Source organism: Chenopodium album, chromosome 1 (genome assembly GCF_948465745.1).
Source record: "Chenopodium album chromosome 1, dcCheAlbu1.1, whole genome shotgun sequence".
Lineage (NCBI taxonomy): Eukaryota > Viridiplantae > Streptophyta > Magnoliopsida > Caryophyllales > Amaranthaceae > Chenopodium > Chenopodium album.
In genome coordinates, this window is record NC_137834.1 from 89755107 (window position 1) to 89772067 (window position 16961).

General features: G+C 33.7%; 1 protein-coding gene across 1 annotated transcript; it reads right to left on the bottom strand.

Moving 5' to 3' along the window:
- Positions 1-6479: 6479 nt before the first annotated feature.
- On the bottom strand, positions 6480-16069 carry LOC145562503 (dynamin-related protein 3B-like). The gene is made up of 20 exons (XM_081622805.1): positions 15412-16069; positions 14399-14681; positions 14144-14172; positions 13958-14059; positions 13776-13844; positions 13594-13653; positions 13414-13527; positions 12279-12327; positions 11998-12107; positions 11726-11818; positions 11199-11291; positions 10958-11095; positions 10044-10157; positions 9828-9947; positions 9590-9632; positions 7946-8085; positions 7713-7859; positions 7523-7575; positions 7290-7389; positions 6480-6955 (listed from the first exon to the last, which is right to left on the bottom strand). The coding sequence occupies exons 1-20, from the start codon at positions 15790-15792 to the stop codon at positions 6827-6829; spliced, it is 2367 nt and encodes a 788-aa protein (XP_081478931.1). The 5' UTR covers positions 15793-16069; the 3' UTR covers positions 6480-6826.
- Positions 16070-16961: the final 892 nt, after the last annotated feature.

Sequence of the window (16961 nt, forward strand, 5' to 3'; positions counted from 1 at the left end):
TTCATTGCCCTAATGGCATTTTACACGCTTTTTAAGAAGTATTAAAAAGTACTTCGTAATGCAATAAAAAATTAATATTCCCTCCGTCCCTTGCTCTCAAATGTGCGGCATGTCTCTAACTGCACTTTAATTGTAAAATAATAGAGGAAAAAAATCTCACCCATAATTTAGGACAGGACACCAAAAAAAAAAAAAAAAAAAAAATTGGGACGGACGAAAATGAAAAATGAGGCAACTAAATTGGGATAGAGATAATACAATATCATGAACAGAATATAGTCTAATTCTCTAAAAACATCAGATATGAGTTCTAAGTGATCACTTACAATGTCATGGAAAAATGAATTATTAACAGAGTTGCCACCATTTCCTTAATTAAATTTCATTGTTGAAAATATAAAAAATAGAAATTGCAAATACAGTATGATTAAACCAAAATCAAAACTGCAAGTTAACATGATAACATTTGTGGAGAAAGATGACATTAAGATTAAAAAAAAAAAGTTACCTTACAAAAAATCACGAATCAGTAATCACGATGAATGTTGCACGGAGAAGACGCAGTTGAAGCAGGGGTCCGTTTCTTAAAGGGCGGCTAGAAAGAGAAACGGGTTTCGTAGTTTTTGTTGAAACTAAGAAAAAAACGGCAATTTTAAAGAATGAAATTTGGATCATCATCGATTCAAAGTATGGTATGTATATGTATGTTTGACAATTTCAGTTGGCCAGACTAGCAAAATTAAAGTACATCAATTGGACGTTTTTATTGCTAAAAAAAATGGACGTTTATATATTACGGAAAAAGAACTTGGCGTTTCGTTTCATTACGTTTTTTAAATTAATAATAATGCGTAGTACGTTTCTTTTGTTGGGATATTTTATTTTTTATATCTTACTCCATACTTAGCTTTGACAGAATTTTAAAAATTAAATTTAGGGGTTTACTTTTTGTTAGGTTGACAAGGAGCCAACGATGATTTGTATATTTCACACAACTACACATACAAGTCATCCTTTTGGCAATGTTGACGTTGGTTGATAAGGGTTAATAATTTCAAATTAAAACTAAAATAATTCAATTTTTTTTGAGGGGAAACCATAGAAATAGCATAAATTAAACAAGCCAAACGACACTTATAGAAATCATGTAAAGATTACAAAGAACATATCTCACATTAGAAACATATTTTTCTTCTAATCTACTAACTTATCCAAGAACAGGTTGTAAACCATTGATGACGCCGTTGCATCTTTCCAAAATACAGCAATCTCACAAATTCGTGTAGCATCAAAGGAGAAATAATAGTTCTGTTGCCGAAGATTTGCTATCTTCGTCTCCCTTGACCAATAGACCCTAAAACAAAAAAACTCCATAGAAGGGGAGAAACAACTCTCATAAAGAGAGACTCACAAACTCTCATAAAGAGAGACTCACTTATTGACCAATAAACTATGAAAAAACTACATAAACTATAGACTAAAGAGGGTTTGAGGCTTACCATGAATATTTCCATCTAGGCAGTCCCAATTGATCGGGTTTTTGGGTTATTTTTTTTGGATTTTTGTGGGGGTTGGCGTTAGAGAGAGAAATAAAATAATTCAATAAATTTAAATAAAATAAAATAAGTGAACTAATTAAGAAAAAATCAAACCTTTTCTTCGACATATTATTAGTCACTTATAACTATCAATTTGAATATTTTTTTTTAAAAAAAAAAAAAATTATAAACAAGCTATCTTTTACCTCTCTATTTTTGTGTCATGTTTGGTGACTATAATTATGAATATGGCAAGATTTATTATGTTTGCATTTTTGTAAAAATCAATAGTTATGGTAGAAATTTAAATTGCAAGTACAAAATTGTTGAAGAATAAACCTCTCTAGTGTCACCACATGTAAGTGTCCCACATTGGTTGAAGAAGAGAGTGTTAAACACTTTATAAGGCTAAGGGGCTACTCCTCTGATTGCCATATGGTTTTGGGATGGAACCTCCTTGGACTTGTGAAGTGAACTCTCTCTCTTGGTTTGCGGGTGCGGCCCAGACCCGCGTTTGACATGGTATCAGAGCCAGACCCACGATATAGGACCTTAAATGCTAAAGTTTACTAGGCCAAGAGTAGGTCCGTGTGAGGGGGCCGGGAGTGAAGAAGCACTCTAGCCCGAAAAATCACATGAGACAAAGTTAAAAGGGACCTTACATGTGAGGGGGAGTGTTGAAGAATAAACCTCTCAAGTGTCACCACATGTAAGTGTCCCACATTGGTTGAAGAAGAGAGCCTTAACACTTTATAAGGTTAAGGGGCTACTCCTCCTATTGCCATATGGTTTTGGGATGGAATCTCCTTGGACTTGTGAAGTGGACTCTCTCTCTTGGTTTGCGGGTGCGGCCCAGACCCGCGTCTGACAAAATTTTTGAATATTTCATCATTTCTTAATGAGTTAATGTCCTTAACATTTTTTTTTTCAATGGTCAAAGTTTGTAAATATATATATTACTGCTTATACTTACAATTGTGTTCATATTTCCTAATAAGATCTTGTTAGGTTTGTATCAATACATAGTTTTAAACTATTAACATTTCTTTAACTATTAAAAAAAAATACATCTTGATGATCGATCATAAGGTGCTATAGCAATTAATATTAGAATTAATTATCAGATAGATAATAATTGTCGTTTCAATTTATTCTAAAAAAAACGCAAGAAAAGGACCAAAAAGGAAGATACCATTTAATTAGTAGGGTACATCGTGAGAGTTTAATTAAATTAGACAAGTTCTTCGATCACAGTAGTGCGCTACCAATCTGCCATTTGTAATGTTTACATCAAATTTTGGATTCTATAAATAGGGAGCAATTGCAGCTTAATTAGCTTATCAATTTAAATTAATCTTAACACTAAAGAAGTTAACTACTTATTAAAAGAGATTTAAGAAGCTGCCAATTAAGTTTATTTATATAATGGAAGCATCAAAGGTTTGCTGCCCACCTGGTGAAGCTGTTGGGTACGTAATGTGACCCTTTTTTTTATTTTATTTTATAAATACAATTTTTAAGCAATATTATTACGTGAATTCTTGGACAAATTATATACTTGAGCTACATTTGTTTATATTTGTGTGTATATTTTAATTTACATATTAAATTAATTAAATTATGTATGTGTATTAATTTTTCCTACTGAACAGAAACTCATGCTGCAAATGTGCCCCGGGATGGACTTGCGTGATCAAAAAGATTGAAGAACCTGAACTTCTTACCGCTGGCGAGCATTTCACCAAATGCTCCGAAAGCTGTGTTTGCATCACGTACGTACATATTCATACTTGTACCTAATAACATTTTTAAAATACTTATTTCGTTGATTGTACATGTAACACAATAACTATTGCGTGCCTTACCTTATTACCTTACGTAGCTATTGTAAAATAACAATAAGCGTACACTTGAAAAGTAATTTAATTAATAAGCTTAATTTATTTTTAAAAAAAAACTGCAGTGATGAGTCTAGCAAAGTAGAGACTGAGGGAGGATTCTGTGTTTGCAAAGAAGGGTATACATGTAGCTTCGTAAAGACTGAAGGCCCTGATGCCGGGAAAGTCTTTTTCGAGTGCGGCAATGGCTGCAGGTGTGAGATTTCTGCCTCCGGCGATGAGGTGGTTGTTGTCAAAGAAGCCTAATAAGCCTTTTATAACAACCTTGACTTGTTATTGATGTATCATTTATCTTTACTAAATGTGTGTGTTAAAGGAGTACAGTGTGGAGGGTATGCCGAAGTTTATATGCTTATGCATGATTGTACGTATTATTATTACTAATATGATACCTTTGGTTTTGTCTTTTACGGAGTAATAATAAGCATTATTATTGTTGAGTGTTGATTATTTGTTGTTGCCAATGTCTTTAACTCTTAAAATTGTTTTTTTTTTTTTTTTTTTTTTTTTCTTTCTATTTTCTCATATACATATACATATGTTCAGACAATTAATTATTTTTTGCACGAGAAAATGAGAAATAGACAAAATTCTACATTAGACCTCAACTTTTACATGTTTTGAGGTTAAAACTTGTTTCACTTTGGCATTTCGAGCGACTTACCTTAAATTTAGATTATTATTATTAAGATAAGATTTTATATACCAATCCATTTTAATTTAACAAACCAAACAACTCATAAAAAATTATTAAAAAAAAAAAGTTATAAAATCTTTACATTTTTTGGTGGAATTTAAAAGTTCAAATTTAAGTTTAAATATTACGGAGTATACATGCATGAAGGAAATTTGACTACTCCATACATGCTACATACGTATCAATGAATCCTTAAGTTTGTCATTGATTTTAAGGGTTAAACTAGTAGGATTTCATGGATAAAAAAAATTAAAAAAATTAATAAAAATCAGTTTTCTTATCTATCTCCACTCTACAACAATTAAGGTCAGATAATGTTTGGTTGATATGAGAACTTATTTTTGTAGGCAATTGCTTTTCATTGGAATTAAATTTCCACATTCAATTTCATAGAAATTGCATAATTTTGTTTGGTTGCTATAAAGGAATTTGCAAATTATGGGAATTTGAATTACCAGAAAGGCCCTTGGTAATTTAATTCCTACATTTTATAGGAACTGAAAAATTGCCATGAATTTGTAATTCTTGCATATTTCACTTTTTATAGTTAACTAAACAAACCTCTTAACAAAAATCCCATGGATTTTCAATTTTCTCATTTTTTTAACCAGACAAGGTTGTATTTTAGTCTTGCTGGGCAATCAAAGTATAAAATTATATAGTTATATAGTAATTGTCTTTGCGTTTCTGGTTTTCAATAAAAAAATAAAAATAAATAATAATAATAATAATAATAATAATAATAATAATAATAATAATAATAATAATAATAATAATAATAATATAATAAAAGAAAAGAAAAAAAAAATCTTTGCGTTTCTACTATAGAGAACCAAAACGTTTCAGCAATTAGTAAATGAGGAGAACCAAGCCACCAATCACAGCAAGCACTACATCGTCAATCAATTAGCACATCAACGTCAAAGCTACACATAGTCAACGACACTCTTATTCATTTACGAGTATTTAACTATTTACTTTCTATTTCATTTTACTTGTTCTTCTAAAGCTAAGGAAGTAAGGGTCTGTTCTCTTACGTTGAAATTCAGTCCAGTTCAGTCCAGTTCAGCTCAATTCAGCTCAGCTTAGCTCCGCTCCTAATTTCCTTCTCTTATAAAATATTCATTTCATTTCAGTTCAGTTCAGCTCAGTTCAATTCAGTTCAGTTCAGTTCAGTCAATGAGAACAGGGCCTAAGGAGTATCAATTGTTAAAAAAAAAAAAAAAAAAAAAAAAAAAAAAAAAAAAAAAACCAGGAGTACAAGATAAAATATATTAGAGATACGGTTGATTGATCTTATAATATTAAAGATTAAAGAAGATTGAGAATTGTTACACCTCTAAAGGTCTTTTGATCACTTCAGCTTAATTTCAGTTCGGTTGAGTTTAAGCTCCAATCAGTTTAAGTTCAGCTCCTAATTTTCTTCTCTCATATAATATTCATTTCACCTTTGTTCAATTCAATTCAGTAAATTTGAACACACTCTAACTAGAAACTATAATTAAGCTTTAAAAGAAATAGATTACAAATTCACCACCATGGAGTAGTAGTTAACAATCCAATATGGAGCACAATTGACTTTTTGATACAAATGACCAACAAATGCACAATTGTCAATTGCCTCAAAAAAAAAAAAAAAAAAAATTGACTTTTTGATACGCATGAGTACATTTACTAGTCTTGTATAAATGAAAAGACATAGTATTGTACGAAATACTTTTTTGTTCCAAATTAAGCCCATGTCTTCATTTTTTTTAGTTTTCAAGATCAACATTTCATCAGTATTTAACCAAAAAAAAAAAAAAAAACTACTTTTTGTTATGATAATATCTAAATATGGATGACTATTATCCCATGTACAATCTAGAATATTCTAGAGTTGGGTATTTAGTCTTATCCATTGATGGAACCCTAGGAAATGTACATTATATATATCCAGTACTACCTGGAATATAAAATACAACGTAACAATCTTCCCTCATCTCTCTTTATTTTCTCTTCCATATTTAACACTTTTAATAAACATTTTTTTTTTTTTTTTTTGACAAATACTTTTAATAAACTTGCAATTATTTAACTTTTATATTAATTATGATTTTTTGTTTACCAATATATGCAAAATATTTTTAGATTAAGATATTGTACTTTGTATTTATGGTTTTGTGCATTGGTAATTTAACACAGTGTTGGTCAAATAATTGTGATTATTATGAAACGGAGGGTATACAATAAAAAAAATGCTTTATCAAGCTTTAAGGATGGTCGCCTTGTCAGTTGCCAACTTTGGCTTGCTTTAAACTTTAAAGTTACACTTCAAGAAAACCTTTTTAATGGGGCTCAAACACATATTCGTAATTGAATGATTGAAGCTATAGAAAACACACTGATCGATCATTTATCAAAACTTACAACTTATTATTTCCCCTTTCATTTATGAATTGTAAAATAACAAAAAAATCAATATGTACCGAGCACCTATGATTCGACAGGAGCAACGTGTTCTTGCTTGTCAAGGCTCCTCAAGAGAACCTGGGATTCACAACTTTGTGAGCTCAAAAAAGAAGCGTGATTTCTTGTGCGTATCAATGAATGATTTGCTCCAGCTCTATAGAATATAAGAGCATTGAGAACTGACACTGACAATGGTGAGAAAACCATCAATCCAGAAAACCAAAAAAAAAAACATTAACTTGTCAATAGAAATTCGTGTTATAAGAGGATGTAGGTGGTAACCCATGAGTCCTTGGTAATCCAATTGAGTCGGTACCCAAGCTATATCCTCTTTCAATCGTCTCTGCTTCAAGAGGTAATTCATCCAATGTCTACAAACAAAGCAAGTAAATAACGTCATAAAGAGAATAGATTTTGATTAGTCAACTAAAGCTCATTTAGCATACAGAAATTTGTCTCCAATTTTATGAAAAGGGTAGCTTTTTCTAACTAGTTAAAAGGGTAGCGAATAATTTAGCTTTGCACATCTAACAGAGCTTCAGCAAACCATGTCATAGCCAACATGCCCAACAAGTATAATAGAAATGTGCAACTTAATACGAGTATGTGAAACTAAAAACTATGTTCTGTGAAATTGCATTCGAATACCATTAACAGATGAGCTCTTGTGTATTATTATTACAAAAAGAGTTCCACAAAACTAACCTGAAAAGCCTGTTGAAGAACTCGGAGAGTCTCTCGAGCGTGTTTTCTCTTAGCTGACACTTCTCCAGGTTCCTGCAGCATCTCTTCGAATAGTTTTTCTCTGCAAAAACCATATAAATAAACCATAACTTAGGCAAGCTAAAACATTGTCATCATTGGCACAAGAAGGATTGCAAAAGAGGAACACATTAGTGTTCCAAAACAATGCATAAGCAGCTGAAAAGTTAATTTACCTGTAAAGTTTTTGAATTAAAACATTGTGCAGCTCACGTTTTGTGTGGTTGACCTGATAAGAACATATAGAGATTGCCCAAAATGAGAACAAGATTTTAAATTGTACAAGTAGCAGTAACAGCTACGGCTTCATTTCACGTATGAAAATTGATACTAGCATAAAGGAAGGTATTGGTCATAATCACCAACCAAGAAGTGCATAATAGCCTTGGGCACTGAATCCTCAATAATTTTCCTCACAATGTCAAAGTAAGATGATAATAACAATTTAGTAGCAGCTATCTCTGTAGCTTCTTGCTCTGAAAGAGTCTCCGAAGATCTCAAGATTGTAGGAGGCTGACATAAAATAAAACGAAGATGTAAGATAGCATGCTCTTAACAAATGTAGTCAATGTAAAAGAGACAAAAGCCATATAATGCACCTCTCTTAGATGAATGGTGGAAGGTGCATGATCAATGTTGTATGCAGGTTCCCTTTGTGCAATACTTTTAGGAGCTTCACGAGTAGATGGTTGGTTCTCAGTCCCACTGAAGATGGATGAAATACCCCAGATGGAGCTACCTGTAATGACACTTATAATAATTAAAAGAAGAATATATTGTAAGATGCACTCACGTTGATCATTGGTATATGGGTCTCCGTCTCATTACTCATAAGCTAAAGCATGGAGTTGTTATCATTAATCCTTGACAGGTAATCGCTAACTCATCATTACATCAGGTCCTATGGACCCAAACAATCATCTAGCACCTTCCCCCCACCCCCCCCCCCCCCCAACACTTTCTATCACACGGCATTAAATCCCCTGACACGGAAGAACTATAAAGTACAATTCTACTCGAGGCGAACTTGGGCTTGGACTCTAACCCAGTCTTTACGCAGCCTTGCAAAGCCAGAAAATTTTTAGCATGTCAAACTGCATCTTACCCGTCAGAAAACATGCCCAAAGGTTATACATAAGGATAACATTGAGAATATGGTCACAGTACAATGTGGAAACTACTCTCAACTGCACAGTCAATCTCTCCGATTACTGTTTGAACTAAGTCTCTAAATAATGTCTCTACCATGTAGAATTTTTTCTTAACAAGACACTGGGTACTTGTACTTCCAGCCCCGTTCCTAGAAATTTATGGGCCCTAGGCATAATGTAAGAAAAGGGCCCCTTACGTAAACAAATTTTTTTACACGCAATAGCTTTAAATATAAGACAATGAAAATAACTTAAATTATTTGAATAGTAAGTCTCCATACACAATACTAGAGTAATAACTTTGCATAATATTTCGGTAATTGAATAAATATGAAACGGTGTAATTGAAAAGATTAATATTTTGAAACAGATACTCATAAAAATCGGAAGATTAGAAGAGGTTATATTGCATAATTATCTCCACCTAATTGACATCTAAGTAATTTAATATTAATTGCTAACTAAATGCATTTATTATCTTTTTTAAAAGTAGCTTATTTTTTAACGAGTAAAAACTACAGTTTAGACAGTTTAAATTCTACAGCTATGCAAATTGATTTTTTTTTTTTTGAATTTTTGGGCCCCTTTTTGGCATGGGCCCTAGGCGGTCGCACTCGAGGCCTACCCCTCCGGGCCGGCCCTGGGTACTTCAATAGTACAATAGCTAAAATCTAATAGATCAGTATCAAAGTTCAAATTTTTTCTACAGGAAATATTACTGCATTAGCATCATTTATCAGCACAAAAGCCGGTTTAAGATATCCTCTTTGACAACTTAGCTAAGTAACCAGCATCGCTGCATCTACAACACATTCCCAAAAGGATCCACAAAAAGAGATTTGTAATTATGAATGCACATTTCGGCACACTGATAAACCATAATACCACCCTCCCACACACCTACTGACCAGTGACCATGCATGACACCCTAATTCTGTGATTCTTGCACTATTCACAAGTTCACAACAATAAAAGACTGGATACAAACATTGCTAGAAGGAAGAAAATAATTACCAGCATACTGTAAACCACCAAAAAAAAAAAAAAAAAAAAAAGCGAAGGGGGGTGGGGGGGGGGGGGGGGGAAGCTTACCAGTAGGCCGATTTCTATCTGCTTCTGTATTTGCTCGAACTCCCTATTCAATCAAACAGATGAAAAAGGTTGAGAGTGTATTCCATACATGGAATCAAGAAAGCAATAACAAAACTAAGTTCCGCTCGTTCCATAGTCTATAAAAGAAACATGGAGTTCTTCCCTACGCTTTTTTCAAAAGACACAAGGCAAAACTTTTAGCATCAAGAAGTACAAATCAGGAAGGAAAAAATTGCACCTGATCTGATATCACTCCATTGGCTGGTGGCTTAATAAAGCCATTTGCTGGTGACCTCACAATAGCTCTAGATCTTGAACTCCTTTCAGAAACTTGAGTCATGTCAGAATCACCACCATCCTGATCCAGAATCCCAGAAATCATAATAATGAAATTTATATAGCAAACGGTTACAGGGACAAATGGCATCCATAAATGAAAGATGGAAATCGATACCCTTTGTCTAGACACTGGTACAACTACCATTGATGACCTAATTTGCTGCTGAGCCATTTCTAGCGCTCTGCTTCCACCTATAAAGTTTGGGTGGGAAGTGTTTATGTAATCCATCTGCAAAACACATTTGTATTTAAATGTGAGTATTTCTAGCATCATAATTCAAAAGGCAGATTACTTTTTCTTTTTTTTTTTATCAGCAAGGAGATCCAACACCATGAGGTTTGACAGCAATATATAAGATCAAAATACTCATCTCAAAAGAACACGAGGAAGAATAAAGGCAGGGAAAACACACAGTGCCTGAACAGTGAGCAGCTGAGCACCAATCAGCCATAAATTTAAGTTTCATAAAGGATACCTTTGATGGTCTTAATAGTTAGTACAATGATTATCAAACTATTGAATTAAAAAAACAAGTAGAAACAGAAATCTTCATTTGACCTCAATAGATGTTGCAAGAATCTCTCACTTAAGCTGTTGTTTAATCGTTTATCCTCCTTCCCAGTAGCACAAAGCGTTTGAAACAAAAACTATATAGGGATTGAGTAATTTTACAATTCTACAGTAAGAATTCATTACATTTCATCATGTTTTGAGCCCAAAAAAAAAAACATTCGTATAACATATAAACATGCACTCATAATAGGGGCAAAATGTTCAGCAGTCTACACTCTACACCTGTTAGTTGACTGCTTGGCTCATAGCAGCGTGAATCAAATTAGCTGACGTGACCTTGCCAATTCATCAGACAAGTTATTTAAACATAAAACTTGAGGGCATGCATCAGTGATTTAAATTAAAGAAATTAAATTAGATATATGGTAACAAACCAAAGAAATTTCCTTTTTAACTTCAATTTTGGCATGCCCATAACAATACTTCGCACAATCAAGATTGTGCTATCAACATACCTCCATTTCAATAAGGTGTCTTATAATGCTCTCTGCAGGATTGAGGTTTTCCCGCAAAAATCTTCCCACAACCTCATCGACCCGTTTTCTGAGGACAGGGTAACGTTGCAGCTCATTAACCATGGATGAATGGCTCATCTAAAAATTATTCACCACAATAAAGCTTGCTATAATTAGGCTGCCAGATATAACTTAAACAAATGGATATAACTGTCTTAGACAACAACGAAGGGCTCCTTACTTTTACTAATTCATTGTAAATAAACTGAGCACACTGTATGCTAGGGTCTGATAAGCGGCCTATTTGTCTTCGGACAAGAACTTCAAAAGGAACCTGTAGTATCATTATACTTAGCAATTAAAGAGCTAAACAGCAGAATAAGGCAGCATATATACAAGTATAAAACAGAAGGGTTGTATGCATTTCCAAGTTCCAACATCCATTAACTTGAGTAAAAAAACACGAACTTATACAGCTCAAATAACTTTTACATCTTTGCCTTTGCAAATGCCAGTCATTATTCTAAGGAATTGGAGTAGGAAAGGAGAAATGAAGTGCCTTCTAATGCCCATAAAATAAAACTAAATAAAAAAATAAATAAAAATTAAAAAAATAATTTTGAAAGTCTATCACTAGGTTCAAAACTGGAAAAGCCCAGTGGTAAAAGCAAACATTGTACTTATTTATCCTGGTAAAAGTTGACATGGGTGGGGATCTGAAATCTAAAACAAAAGGTATCCATTAAACAGTAAAAAGAGGAGATTAACCTCTGCAGCAAATACAGCAGATCTTGGACCCCTTGCATTATGAATCGCAGTTCGAATATCTTCATCTGGCAATCCATCACATGGATCAACATCCTACATGGTCATTTATAAACATTACTACATTAGACATTACCACTTTACCGGGGAAATGGGTGATTTGTAGTGCATACATCATTGCAGAAAGATCTGGCTAATTTAAGTCAATGGGATCATAGAATTCATTGTCCAAATAAGTTTTCAGACACAGTACACACAAAGAAAAGAGTACTTACCTCCAGACTCTTTACAAAGATAGACTGGAAAATATAATGAATTCGTGCACCACCAGACAGCTCAGAGGTTGAAATTTCTTCACTTTTCCCCTCCACCAAAGAAGAAAATGCTGTCATAAGCAAACCAATGTATGAGTCTCTGAAGGGCAGAAAATTGAATGAAACAAAACAATGTTCAGGTGAAGATAGCAATGACACTGTGAAGTGTGAACAATATAACTGCATTTTAATAACAGATAGTTAAATTTCAATGATAAAAGAAATGACATGTCAATCCAAACCTTCAGCATATTTGGACAGGATGTTAAGCAGGAGAGTTCCTTGGCCAGCCTGCAGCACATAGGAACATAGAAACAATTATGAATTGAGATTACAGAAATTGCAGCACATATATCAAAAGCATCTAAAAGAAATTATGTCAGCTTAATTATAGTCATCACGGTTTTTTAGCTAGCTGATACCTATGACAATGAGAAAACAATATGTGAAATAGGTATATTATCCAATTTCCATCAAGCTCAACTTGTAAAAGGAGAGAGAGAGGGGGGGGGGGGGGGGGGGGGTAGAAATGAATTGAAGAAGAAAATTCATCATAGCATCAAACTGTTCTTATTAAATTCATTGTTACTTTGGATATAATAGTCAGATGCGTCTTATTTTACATTATCAATTGGTCTAAATTCTAATAACAAACCGTCCTTTTTGCAAATACTTAATAAAACTGGGAAACTAAGAAGGTTGTATACATCTCACCAAGCACCCAAAGTTGTGCAGGTGGTCTAATGATATGACAAGATATGATTCTCTTGTATTGAAAGTGCAAATGAGAAGTTAGGTATAGGACTATAAGCAACACAAGAACCTAATACACTATAAATGTGATGCCGTATTCTATTAAAGAAATTCTATGATGTGCAAAGAAGTAGAACAATTTCTTCCCTGGCCATTGGAAAAGAAAAAGTCCCTACCAAAGCTTTTCTCAAAGAGAAATTCAGCTTCACTAGTAGATGCAGGTTTTGTCAATATGTCCTAGGTTGTTTAAGCAAATCAATGTCAAAGATGAGTCAGAAGCACGATAATAAAAGGTTAATGGATTGATGGGTTGTTGAAGTTGAACTCCTACATATGCGGAAAGAAAGAATATGATAATTAAATTAGGCTTCGCGCTGTTATAGAGAGGTTTTTGTGACTGGAGCCATGTGCTTCATTGTGAGCGCTATTATCTTTTAGCATTTTGTAAATATGATAAGAAAATGAATGCATTAGGCTTTCTCTAAATGCTACTTTCTCATGTTCAACAGCTTGATGATTTTGTACATAACCCTATTATAGGCTTGACACCACCTTAGTCTCCTTTTGACTGAATTTAAACATAAAATAATATATATAAGAACCAACAAAAGGAGGAGAGCTTACTCTTGTATCAGGAGTCTCTCCATAGCTTGCATATTCCTTTGTCACAGTGACCAGCTGTGAGCTTATCGCTGACTTTAATGCCGGAAGACATTCTCTGATATGTTGGACCAAAATCTATAAATAAAGGCAGTCAGCAAAATTCACACCTAAGAGAATAGATCATAATGTCAAGATAAGAACCTGGTTCAACTTCTTTGCTAATTGTGGAACTCCACAACGATCGGCTAGATTAACATATTCCTGCAAAACAAGATAAGTATTGATACTAAGGTCCAGACAGCCATTAAATTTTGTGAAAGAGTGTGGATCCAAACAGACTCCACCACTATAGAACGAAATGAAATTCAAAACTTTAATCATACAGGATGGGAGCGGAAAAATCTCTCTTCGGCTGCCAGGGCATCCTTTATGCTGCGATTGCGCATAATGTCCTGCTCATCAAACGAAGAATGTGACCAACAACTTCTAAATGGCACCACAGAACCCAAAACTCGTAAAGTCAATGTAAATTTCCAAGTTTATTTTTACATAACAAAAGCATTACCTCTTGGCTGCGGTTAACCACTCCTACATAACCAAGTTGAAGAGGAATAACTTTCCCAAGTAATAAATTACGGGCATCAGTACCCCTATCCATGATATCCAACTGAAACCAAAGGGTAGAGAATGTAAAATACTTCCACTTTGCAATGACAAAATAAATAACATATTGTATCAAGCTCAGTTAAACCTTTGTAATAACGCCAATAGTCCGCTTCCCTGGAAACAAGAAAAAAAGGAAATAGCTAAGCAAATGTAGGAAGTATAGAGTAAAAAGTGGTGAAACAACATGACTACAGAAATACTCCAATCCGCTTGTACTCATTTGATTGAAAGAAAAGTATACATAAGTGATGATGGATTTATAATATACAACATCAAGCAAATATTTCTTTTGACAACATCAAAGACCCGAAAAAAAGAGAAACAAGCAAAGCAAGCTTACCATCAGGATCAGCATTCCCTGCTATTTGAAGAGCATCAGAATTGGCTAAATCAGAGTTTGCTGGGGTAACAGCCAATATCAGGCAGCTAGGATGTCGTATGTATTTCATTATCATTGTGCGGATTCGTGCCTCAATATCAGAAGGCTGGTCACCAACTGGAACTCTTGTTATTCCAGGCAAATCTATCAAAGTGATGTCAAGAACATTGGGAGAGTAGATTTTTAAACGAATTGTTTTCTCTGAGATGCCCCTATTGCCTCCTGCTTCCCTTTCAGTTTCGGCCTAAATGATTGAGACAAGAGAAATTCCCAACAATTAGTACATAACTAACAGCCAAAAGTGGATGTGGACATGTGGTCATGTTTTTTGAGACCCAGAGATAAACATGGCGATAAGCAAATGAGAAGTGTAGATAATAGGGATGGGACATGAGAAGGCAGATAGTGCCATTAGTTGATTGTGATCCTGAAGGTAAGCGACTAGCGAGAGAGTTATGAAAAACAAAAACAAGTCCCAGGAATGTAGCTTTGCCACTGTCAAGCCATGAAACAAGCCCAAGAATAGCAATGGTTATTTTGCTAACGATTCTCTATACCAAAGCATAGATAAGTTTTATGATATGAAGAAGACAACCACAACCACTTTGGTAGATTTCTGCCCACAGTACTACATTGTCCTTCCCCTCTTAATTCTCAATATGCTAGACTAACAGAAAAGCCTCGACAGTAGTGGCATATTAAATGTCTTCTACAACAAATCAACTAGAAATTTCTCCATTTGGAAATAATAGTCACATACACAATAGCGATGAGAGATTCGGACAATAACTTTGTTCGATTCTTATACTACCATTTTAGGTCCCTATAAGCAAGCAACAATCCTCCTAAGTTCAAATCATACAAAATTACAACAAATTTGCCAAATATCAGCAAAACAATAAATCAATAATAATTACACAATACAAAATATCCTAAAAATAAAAATTAATCAAAACTAAATTAAATTAATATACCTGAATTTCATTTCGAATTTCAGAGAAATCATAGAACTTCCTGCCAGGTAAATGCAAGAACTCGCCGTACTCCACTTCGCCGACGCCACCATCAGCACCGCCATTATTAACCTTAGTTTGAATAAGCTGCAACATAAGCGGTCTCCGAGTAACAACATCAGGACCTCTAGGAAGAAAATCACGGCCAACAAGAGCTTCAATGACGCTCGATTTACCGCTACTTTGACTCCCGACAACCGCAACTTGCGGCAAATTGATCGGAATCGAAACGCCAGATTGTGAGCAGATATCTTGAAGCTTGTTCACCACTGGTATAAGTGTTTGCCCTAATGATGAAGCTTTTTGCGGCGGCGATTGCGGTTGTTCGTCTTCTTCCGCCATTGTTGCAGAGCTTTATTAATTGAATTGAGCTGGAAATTGATAAATTGAAAACCCTAGGTTAAAAAATTGAGAGTTTTGAGTCAGAGGAAAGAGAAAGAAGGAAGAAGAGGAATTCTGGTGAAATGTGGTGGATTGATTTCGTGCTCTCCAAACAAAAATGTGTTGATTAATTCGCGGGTAAAAAGATTGGGCTCCGAAGGATCAGTTTGTTTTTTCAGTTAGAGTTAGATAGGTAATAGGTTGTTGTTTCAATTGCTTTTCATACAAGAAAAAAATAATTTTGGTTTAATTTCTGTGGAGAGATTTAATAGTTTTAATTTTGAAATTTAATGACTTTTTTTTTTTTTTTTTTTTTTTGAAGAAATTGAAATTTAATGACTTCCATTATTAATGAAGATGTAATTTGAATTGATAATCAAAATTTATTACGGAGTATTTCAAATTTGCAATAGAATTAAACATTTTAAAATGGAACAAAATACTCCTAATCCATATTCATTATTTAACTCAACAAAATAATCCATACTATTTTTTTTAATTGCAATAGTATGACTTTTGCACTCTTTATTTAACGGCTTTGACTTTAACGGCTTTGACTTGTATCTTTAACTAATGTCTACGAGTAACAAATAAATATTTCAATAAATTAGTTAAAATATAAAACATTAATCAAAAACATCAAAAAGAAATGTTTATGATTAAGTGAAAGACTTTTATAATCATAAACATTTCTTTTTCAAGGAAAAGGAAAGCTAAATCATAAAATTGAACTCAAAAACTTTGTACATACTCCCTCCCTCTGTGCCTAATTTTTTTTATTTATAACTTAGAAGATTGTGGAAGTCAAATAGGGCAAAATATTAGGGATGGAGAAAGTATAAGCTTTAATCCCAATATTGGCACAAAATTGCCTTTTACGGAATATAACCTTAGAATTCACCCAAAAAGAAGGGGTAAATAATCAGATGACCAAACACTCTCATACTCCAAAGTACGAGTATATTTTCTTTAGCACTAGAAAACCTCGTGTCTTGTAAAATTGTGATTGACAAAAATGAATATATTGAGCATTTAAGCTCCAGGCGAATCAAAACAGAAGTGCAGAAGACCTTGAATGTTGGAATGAGAAGGCAGCTACACGACAGTCGACCCATTGTGAAAGCAAGTCA

Excerpts from the sequence above, each read along its gene's own strand:
- LOC145562503 (XM_081622805.1), bottom strand. The coding sequence starts at position 15,792 with ATGGCGGAAGAAGACGAACAACCGCAATCGCCGCCGCAAAAAGCTTCA. Across the intron at positions 14,060-14,143 it reads CTATTGGCGTTATTACAAAG|TTGGATATCATGGATAGGGG; the intron begins GTTTAACTGAGC and ends CTTTGGTTTCAG. Across the intron at positions 9,633-9,827 it reads ATGGAGTGATATCAGATCAG|GGAGTTCGAGCAAATACAGA; the intron begins GTGCAATTTTTT and ends TTGATTGAATAG.